The sequence below is a fragment of the Teleopsis dalmanni genome, chromosome 2, assembly GCF_002237135.1.
Source record: "Teleopsis dalmanni isolate 2A chromosome 2, ASM223713v2, whole genome shotgun sequence".
Lineage (NCBI taxonomy): Eukaryota > Metazoa > Arthropoda > Insecta > Diptera > Diopsidae > Teleopsis > Teleopsis dalmanni.
This window is the reverse complement of record NC_051847.1, coordinates 142,807,153-142,816,864: the sequence shown is the minus strand read 5'-3', so window position 1 is coordinate 142,816,864 and position 9,712 is coordinate 142,807,153. Positions and strand designations below refer to the sequence as shown.

The window sequence follows — 9,712 nt, the reverse complement described above, 5'->3', positions numbered from 1 at the left end:
TAAACGTGTTAGAACTACTAAACGTGTTATAATTATTTAAAAAAATGTAAGTATTGGCAACTCTACGCTGGTCAGGCAGATACTTATGTACCATACATATGAGAGAGATATTGTTTTAGAAAAGTTGAGACATTCTCTCAAAAAAAGCAAACAGTTTTAGTTTAACATATTAAGTGCTAATAAATACTACTGAGAAAAAACTTCAGCGTATCTGCTAAAATTAACACTTCATAATACGTAACTTAGTGTAACTCTACAGCTTATATATATACATATATATTAATAAATTTTATAATAATATGCAGTAATATACAATATAAATAAGTGACGTATACATATGTAGACTGTTTGTAGAATATTAAAAGTGAAATAAATTTCAAAAAAGTATATTTTTGAAAATTTTTTATTAATGCAAAGCAGTCAATTTAAATAATACTAATTTGCATACAATGATATGTAAAGTAAATTCTTTGCTTGATAATTAAATTTAATTAGATTTAATTTTTATTGCTTCAATATTCATTCGCTTAGTAAGTTTTCGTAATCTCGTTTTCATCCTCGCATTGAAGAGTAACTTCTGTAGAATTTGGTATCCAAGGTCGAGTCCATATTTTGACTATGCATGATTTTGTATTGTTTTGATTATCCGAAAGCTCTGCATTGATATTATAAAGCGTTCCAGCAACAACTTGACGTGTAGCGCGGATCACTTTCACAATTCTACAAATATTACCAGTAACTTTTTTATTCAAAATCCATAAATTATTTAATATATACATATATTACATATAACGTGGTACGTCACCGCCAGCTATCTCAGCTAAAGATGTCGCTAACAGTTCTTCAGCCTCTTTTAAGTCATCTCCAGTTAATGGCTCCGGACCACCAACAAATTTCTATTTAAATAAACAATTTTTTTTATAGATATCACTTTTTTACTTAAAAGTAAATTATACTAAGTAAATTAATTAAATTAAAATATACACACGTCAGATTGTGCCATCGCGACTAGCACGAACAGACTGAATAATAATAAAATTTTTTTTCCAAACATTCTGATCGCCGTCTCGTTATTCACTTTATGGTAATTGCGTGTTCTAATTAGAGTTTTACTCAAAACTGCTCTATATCGGCGAGAAACAATTATTTTATACAATTTGTGTGAAAAATATTACTGTTTCAATCATTTCATATATTTATTTTTCATAATACATCGAATAGATAAAAAAATATTTATTAAATAAAAAGTGTAAACAACCTGCACTCTACAATCGGTATATGAGAATACAGACCTATAATTTAATACAAGAATATATTATTAATGTTATTATTTTTCAAATATTAATAATGTTTTAAATATATATATTAATAAATCAAAGAATACTAAATGGTTTTAGTATTGTTCAGTAATTGCCAAAACCAATGTAAATATAAAATTAAATTTTTATCAAAACAATCCATCAATCCATGATAAGGTATTATGTATATGCCGAAACCTTGATTGCAATGGAAATGATAACAAAATATTATTTTTATAAGATAAAAGATAAAATAATAAACAAAAAACGATAAAAAAATAAATAAAACCTAACTGAAAAAAAAAATAATATTAAATAATCTACATATTAAAAAAATTACACTAAATAATATACTTATATAATAATAATTATATATAAGTATATTATATAATTGTTAACTTAAGGCTGTACAAAATTAATTATAAATAAAAACAAAGAAATTTACATACACGTAAAGTAAAAGTTTGAACCGATTAGACCCTTTCCATAAATACTCTTAACGCAGCGACATCTACAGGTGCATAATAATAGATGCGTAATCTACATATATTTCAACTATATATTCATGGAAAATCAAGTGATTATTATATTTTGAAAAAGTCTATTTTAAATATGGAAAAAGTGACTCGTAAGTGTACGAGTGTTGTACATTGATTTTAAGTTGATTTAGCTGAGAACTTTGAAAACTTTGTTCGAGCACAGCTACTCGCTATGGACAAAATGGGAAAAGCCAAAAAAATCATCAAAGAGAGAATTCAAATATTAAAAAGCACAACGCATCAAATTTTGTAACACATTTACATTTTTTATGCCATATACACTCTGACAGATGACCGAAAATACTATAAAGTTCAACATTAAAAAGCAGATTGTCCTGAAAGCAATCCATTCAATCATGCCAACCATTATTACCTATAATAAAATATGATGTTTCCAATATGAGCCAAAAACAAAATGTCAAGAGCGCGACATGAAAGTCAACCGTAGATTCAAACGAGAAAAAGTAAAGCATTCGGAGGAACTAAACTACGACAATGTAGACTGGTTTCTTTGATTCAAATGCAATTGTCAGACAGTGAAACAAAAATATTATCTGTTAGATAGAACTGATAGAATACGACAAGTTAAAAAGGAATACGGACAGTTAGGCAGTTGTTTATTGTCGCACAATACTGCAGTGTTCCACAAAACCCTTATCGAATGTAATCTCTGAACCAAAAAAGTAATAATTGTTATTGATCATTCACAGTATGCATCTGATTTTGCTCCATGCAAGTACTGGAACTATAAGCGCTTCAATATTATTTCGGTTATCCAAAAAGTTTCGATCGACTAAAGATAATTTCGACTAAAGATAACTTTCTCGTCAAAAGTTCCACTATATACACCTGATTTAACTTTATGCAACTAATGGAACAATAGTACCAAATAGAAATTTATAACCGATTAAACTGAATTTCGGTGAATGAGTACAAAAAATCTATTTATTCAGAAGGAGATTATTTTATATAAACAAGAATAAAAAATTAAAATAATAAACATTTCGTGTTTTTTTTTGTTGTTGTTGTTTTCGATATTGGTTTTATCGAATATGGAACTATGCATTACAAAAAAAATGCTTATAGGCTATAATGGAAACTGAAGACAAAATTTAATTTCTTGCTGAACTGCACTTTCACAGTTTTAAAAGATATATATAATTATAATTAATTAATTTTAAAATAAAAAACAAAATTGTTATTGCTCTTATATACAAAATATTTCAATCCATTAGATTTTTATTAATTTTATATAGCATAATTATATTAAAAATGTGGGGTCTATATGACATACAATAATTTTCATTCAAATTTATTATTAAAAAAATGTTAAAATTAATACTAACAATAATATACCTACAAAGAGATCTGTAATAGCATGGCGCTCTGAGCAATTTTTGAGCAATCTTTATGGCGTTGGACAATTTTTAGAAAATTAATTATTTATATCTGGAACTAAATAATTTTGATCATTTGATATATATTTAGTAATTTTTCTTTAGTATTTTTATCATACTTTGTATTTTTATCATACTTTGTATTTTCAGGAAACTTACAAAGATAACTACAATTGGTTACTGTAGGGTATCTGTATCGATCAGCATTGCCTATTTATTTTCAATAAGAATACTTATGTGAATAATCACAATTTGCTAATGTCTTCAAGTTATTTATGTAGAAGTCAGCATTTTATAAATAATTAAGTAAATTTTATAACAGTTTTGTACATTTTAGTTAATTTTAATTGATCATTGTTTGTTTTCATATCCATTCGCTGTAATGAAATTGATAGTGAAATTGTTGAGTAAACAAAAGTAATACTCACTTCAATAACAGTATTGGTAATTGATTGCAAAAATATTAAATAAATTGATATAAATTTACAGATAATCAATATTATGAAGTAATATAATAATATTTACATTATTTAAGTGCAAGAATATATCGAACTATTTAAACAATTTAAAGAAATCTTAATACGTACTTTCAAGAATAATTTTTTATTAATAATTTAAGTCTTTTTTATATATTAAGCGATTTTCCCATAAATTGTTGCTAAAATACGATACTAATTCTCTATTATACTATAGTTTAACAAATTATTGAAGATTAATTAGTATTTTTCCAATTCACCTAGTCCAATTCGTAACTCTTTAGTTCATAGAGATATTATCGACAATTGCAGAGCAGACGAAAGGCTGCTTCAGGACCTCACTCGGAACACCTACCTATATGAGCATTTCGCTAACATCACGCAAATTGTTATTGAATTCTTTCTGTACTGAAATTTTTAATAAAAAATTGGAAGACTCAACGATATGCACGCATATGTATGCAATCTGGCCACGTTCTGATAAAAGAAAATCCAAAATTCTCATTGAGGTACCCCGTAGAGATATCAGTCTTTTGGTAGGTTTACTTACAGTTCACTGTAAACTAGGGAAACATGCTAGAAGATTAGGTCTTCCTTTCAATCAAATCTATCGCTGTCTATCGAGAAGACGATGAGACTGCTTCTCATCTACTATGTTTTTGCCCAGCTAATGCACAACGGCAATTTAGCACTTTACCTCTCTTTCTTGAGAATTTTGACTAATTACAGAACCTGACACTAAATACTATTTTGAGCTTCGGCAAAGGTTCTAAGTGGTTTTAAATTCTGAGTTTTTCGTGTATATACGGTAACACAATGTTTATCAGTCTGACGAAAAAAAGATAATGCTGAAACATACTCATGAGGATATTCAGTGCTCGGTATTGCTAAAGTACGAAAAAGAAAATAATTCTTCCTCTTACTCAGACTTATTATAAGCCAACATCTATCAAAAATTGATCTGTTTTTGTTTGTTGGTTGCAAAATTTAAAATTCTATATCAATTTAATTTATAATAATTAATCGATTAAAATAATATACATACAAAAATTATATATACACAAATATACAAAAAATAAATACAAAATAAAAATTATTACTTCATAACATCTTCAATCTTTAAGTCAACCAATTGCTCTCAAACATCGATCCATTTTACTGAGCAGAATGAAAAGCGGGTTTCTAGCTACTTGAGGAGGATCAACTTAATTCCAATTCATCTACTTTAATTATTATTAAATAATAGGCTTTGAATGCACTACGACCTAAAAGATCTATTGTACACCTTAAGGCCCAAATAAAACAATTCTAAAATATTTATAAATCTCGTAATTCCTATGGGTTTGATTTTACCATTTGATTTGCGACTAAGATCCCGTATCCAAGGTAATCAAGCCTACGTCTTGCCGCTGCTGGGTAGTTGCATAAAATATGTTCTGATGTTTCCTTCCCCTCATGACAGAATCGACAGGAATCATATATATAAAGCAGGTATCGGTGGTAACAACAACGGTGGTAACAACTGTTGTATCATTATCCCGTCTATAAACTCAAGCTTCTGGTGCTCATAGTTTTTTAGTTTAATGGGTTGAATTTTTAACTATTTTTTAAAACAGATTGACAATAGAATACCTGAAAAAATTATACATATCGTTCGCCAAACCAAGCCTATAAGTAGTAGACTAAATACCATGCGCTGGAACTTCGTAACACTTTATCATCACAAGTTGAAAAAGTATTATCTTTTTGATGAAGATATAATTGTATGAAATCCATGCTGAGCTATTAAGCATTCCTGTTCTGAAAATTATTTCCAACTTTGCCGGATTGGTATGAATATTTATCTTTCGTAAGGCGTATTGAAAAATATTCCTTGGTACACGAAAACTATCAGCGATGTAAACGCTTTTATATCAAAAATATAAAATCTATATCTTTTCGATAGAACAGTAAGTTTATTATTCCATATTATATATTAATACTGTAAATAAAAACATTTATAGGTTTAGAAAATTAAAAAGTTACAGTGTAATGTTCTGCATTAAATCATTTAATTTTTTAAATATTGTTTATCAACAATTTTTATAATATTAAACAAAATTAAATGAAAATTCATATATATATTTTATTTAAGCTGGAATTTTTTTTACAATTTTGGGCTCTCCTTCACATTCGATACCAAGTTCCACATCGGGTTGTGATTTAATATTGATAACACATTTCTTATTTTCGTTCTTGGCATTGATGAGTTCGGCATTGATACTGTACTCATTTTCATTGTTATTGGGATGAACAGCGGATATAACCTTGGCGACGCTATAAAAAGATTATTAATTTTTAAAAAAGTATTTTTTTCAGTATTTTTTATATTATTCTAGTTATTATTCTACTAGTATTCTACTAGTATTTCAGTAAATGCTAGTAAAAACAAGTAACATAATTAAGTGGAACGCTTAGGACGAATATCGCGGATCATAAACACAACATAAAAGTCCGTTTAACCCTCAATGATCAAAGGATAGCATTAGCGACCCACTGCTCTACGATGAAACATTCTCAAAATTTTGAAGATATATAAATCGTTAACGAGGAGTCAAATTATCGACATACAATAATACTTGTAATGTTATATATGATTGACGTTCCAGAAAATCATAGACTAAACTACAGCAATGACACAGAGGGTCTTGCGTAAATATACAACTCTCTGATCAATCAGAAAAATTAACATATAATTAATAATTATAAAATTCTATTTTCTTTTCCATTAGCTATTCCTTTACTTTTGTTCTTTAATTTTGTTTTTCTGGTTTTTGCGTTTACTTTTGACTTTAATAATTTTTATTATTAGTATTTATTTTTATTATTAGTTATTAATATAATATAATGTATAATGTATATAATATTAATATAATGTTTATACTTTTCTTCGGAAGACACGGAAAGTCTTCTGTTCGGTTAGGGTCTGTTGCAGCACAAAAGAACAACCATTGTCACAATGCTCCGCTCCGTTGTGAGCTGGTGCCCTGTTTATTCCTATTCCTATACTTTTATTTACATGTATTTTAAATAATATCATTTTTGCTTATGTACACTGAAGATGGTTCCCACCGAAATAGACCATTTTGGTCTATCGAAATACCGAAATATTTTTCAAAAATATATTATATTAAAAATTTTAACACAACCGAAATAAATCTTGTAAAAATTATAAAACTTTTTAATAAATAAGTATTAAGAAATAATTATTAATTAGGAGCTTTAAAAAAATTTATCAAGTTTAAAAAAAAGAAATATTTTGTAAATATTTTAAAATATTTTTTAAATAAATTACTTAAGTATTGTTAAAAATATGTAAAATTATATTTAAAACAGTTATTCAACACGTTTTCTAATATCTTTATATTTTATAATAATGAAATAAAAAAAAATTATTTTAACGAAATCTTACCGATATTTGGGTCCTTCGCCAGATGCCAATCTTAAAATGGAGTTCTCTAATAAGTTAGCAGCTTTTCGTAGTTGTTCATCCTTTAGTTCTGGCATTCCAGCAGCATTTGCTGTCTTTTAAGAAATTTTTTTTTATACATTTGTTTCAATAAATTGAGCACTTATTTATCTTATTTTTTATTATTTTTATTAAGTTGTTAAACTTACTACATGAGCAGCAACAAATACAATTAGAATTCCCATGATAAGCGCAACTTTTAATCCAGCCATTTTGATGAGTTAGTTTCCTTAATAGTAATTCAAACTGCAACTTTGACAGTGAACTGAAAAACTTGATCTCGTTTTATGCCTTTTATATACTTTTGTAAGCTAAGATTTAACCCTAATTATTTAAATTAAATCTCATAAATATTGTTTTCAATTACTTTAAATAATTACATGATTAAAAAGTATTTAGTATAATTTCATCATTATTTACTTTTGTGGAATATACCAAAATGTAGTCTACTTAAATGACCTACCCATTTAATCGAAAATACTGATTTATTTAATGACTATTTAATATATGCAATAGTTATTCACATATATGATTATATGAATATGTAAACATCGCTGGTGGTATTATCCTAAGTTTCAGTTGTTTTATATTTTAAGCTATACCTTTATAAGTAAAGAACTAGCTGGTTCTCATAATATATCAGACAGATCTATCCAAATATTATATTTAGATAATGGACTTAAATGGAAACTGATCTTCCATTCCATTTTTTGAAACCTCTGCTATCAAAAAGGGGTAGACTTTAAAGTTGTAAATAAACTTTAAAATCAAGTGGGTAAATATGTTTCTTCCATAGATCTGTAATAAGTAATCGAGATAGTTTCTTTACACTAAAATCATTATAACAAGTTTTATTACTAATAAAACGATAAAAGATAACATAATAATAAGAGAAATCACTTTTTTATTTGATATTTTGAATCATTACACATCTATATATTACTTACTTTATTTGCCTTTAAAGCCCGCTATCCAGTTTCGACCTAGCACATCACTCCTGTTCAGGCAATTCTGCTATGTGTGCGCCTCTTTAGTCTTGTATATTAAGTGCGATTAGTGTTCTTTTAACTTGATCCCCCTCCACCCGAAATACAATCTATCTCTACGCCTTCTTTCTCCAATTTCAGTTTATATCACCTTTCTAGCTGGTGCATCGATATCCGTTCTCACAACTTGATCAAACCAACGAAGTCGCGGGATATTAATTCGCTGAATTATATCAATTTCATGATAAAGATTATACAATTCGTTGTTCATATGGATGCGGTAGTCCTTCTATTCGAATTAACTTTTCTCTCAAAAACTCTCAGTGTAGCTTCATCTGAGAGTTTAGAAAGAAGAAACGATGGAACACAACTGCTACAGTTACTTTCCTGAAACTAGAAGCAACACAAACTTTTTAGAGAAACAAATCTTTAGCTCTATCGCAGAGCCATTAAATAATGGTATCACAACAAATCCGTAGGACCAATTAATCAATCTAGGAAACTACTACATTAACCTAACATAACCTTTTACATTTTGACTAACAACTACACTAATAGCGATCAGGAAACTAATTATGGACTATTAGCGATACGCGAACGACGATTCAGAAACCATGATTGAGGCTAGTATTACCGAATGCCCTATTTCTTTTTTGAATTTAATTAAAAATCTGAATGAAAAATTCTCAAAAAAAAGACTAAGTTCATTCCAGTAATTAAAAATGAGAGTTGAAATAAACAGCTTTAGTACTTAGGAATTTAAGTTTATATAATCCAGAAAGCATGTTCTTAAAATAGATGTTCTTAAAATAGAAATACTGCACTAACACTTGGGATAGATTAATTATATACTCTGTGACCAAGGTCACGAAACCCATGGTTAAAAAAGCAATAATTGAAGAATCTGATTTTCTTTTATCGAAGTATAAGATCAAATATAGATGGACTTATTGCACATGACTAATAAAAGGAGTGTTAGCAGTTGAAGCATCATCACTGATAGCGTTGGAGAAGTGCTTGCCGTCAGGCTGTAATCTCAGAGAACGTTGCACTCAAAAATATGGTTTCTTTTCATTTGATCAGAAGTGATTGCAGATAATGTAGCGAAAGCTTATGAAAGTAAATGATGGATGAAATGCTTGTATCAGAATGTTTTAACTTTACTGTTAAGCTAGCTTTCCCTTCAAATTCGCCTAAAAGTGATGTTTTGAATAGCACATCTTACATGCGTAAAGAAAATGCTAAGTGGATAGCACAAAACTCTAGATTAATAAGTGGGATATGGAAACCCCTAGGGTAATCTCTTCTCTGACAGAAATCTTGAAGAGATTGAGTTTAATTTTTTAAGTAGTGTAGAGGTGTCTGTTATAAAAAAATTAAAAATTCAGAATATTGGAGAAAACCAACAGTGAGGAGAATATATAGAATAATGACTTATACTATAAATTCAATATTTTAGCTAATAATATATAACAATACGAGCAATAGGATTTGATATGGTATGTCAA

General features: G+C 27.9%; 2 protein-coding genes across 2 annotated transcripts; both read right to left on the bottom strand.

Annotated features, from left to right (window-relative positions):
- Window positions 1–385: 385 nt before the first annotated feature.
- LOC119682528 (sarcocystatin-A-like) lies at window positions 386–1,274 on the bottom strand. The gene is made up of 4 exons (XM_038095988.1): window positions 1,259–1,274; window positions 989–1,124; window positions 787–896; window positions 386–720 (listed from the first exon to the last, which is right to left on the bottom strand). The coding sequence occupies exons 2-4, from the start codon at window positions 1,052–1,054 to the stop codon at window positions 528–530; spliced, it is 369 nt and encodes a 122-aa protein (XP_037951916.1). The 5' UTR covers window positions 1,055–1,124; window positions 1,259–1,274; the 3' UTR covers window positions 386–527.
- Window positions 1,275–5,813: 4,539 nt separating this feature from the next.
- Window positions 5,814–7,490, bottom strand: LOC119685042 (sarcocystatin-A-like). Its single transcript, XM_038099228.1, has 3 exons — window positions 7,368–7,490; window positions 7,162–7,274; window positions 5,814–6,026 (listed from the first exon to the last, which is right to left on the bottom strand). The coding sequence occupies exons 1-3, from the start codon at window positions 7,428–7,430 to the stop codon at window positions 5,840–5,842; spliced, it is 363 nt and encodes a 120-aa protein (XP_037955156.1). The 5' UTR covers window positions 7,431–7,490; the 3' UTR covers window positions 5,814–5,839.
- Window positions 7,491–9,712: the final 2,222 nt, after the last annotated feature.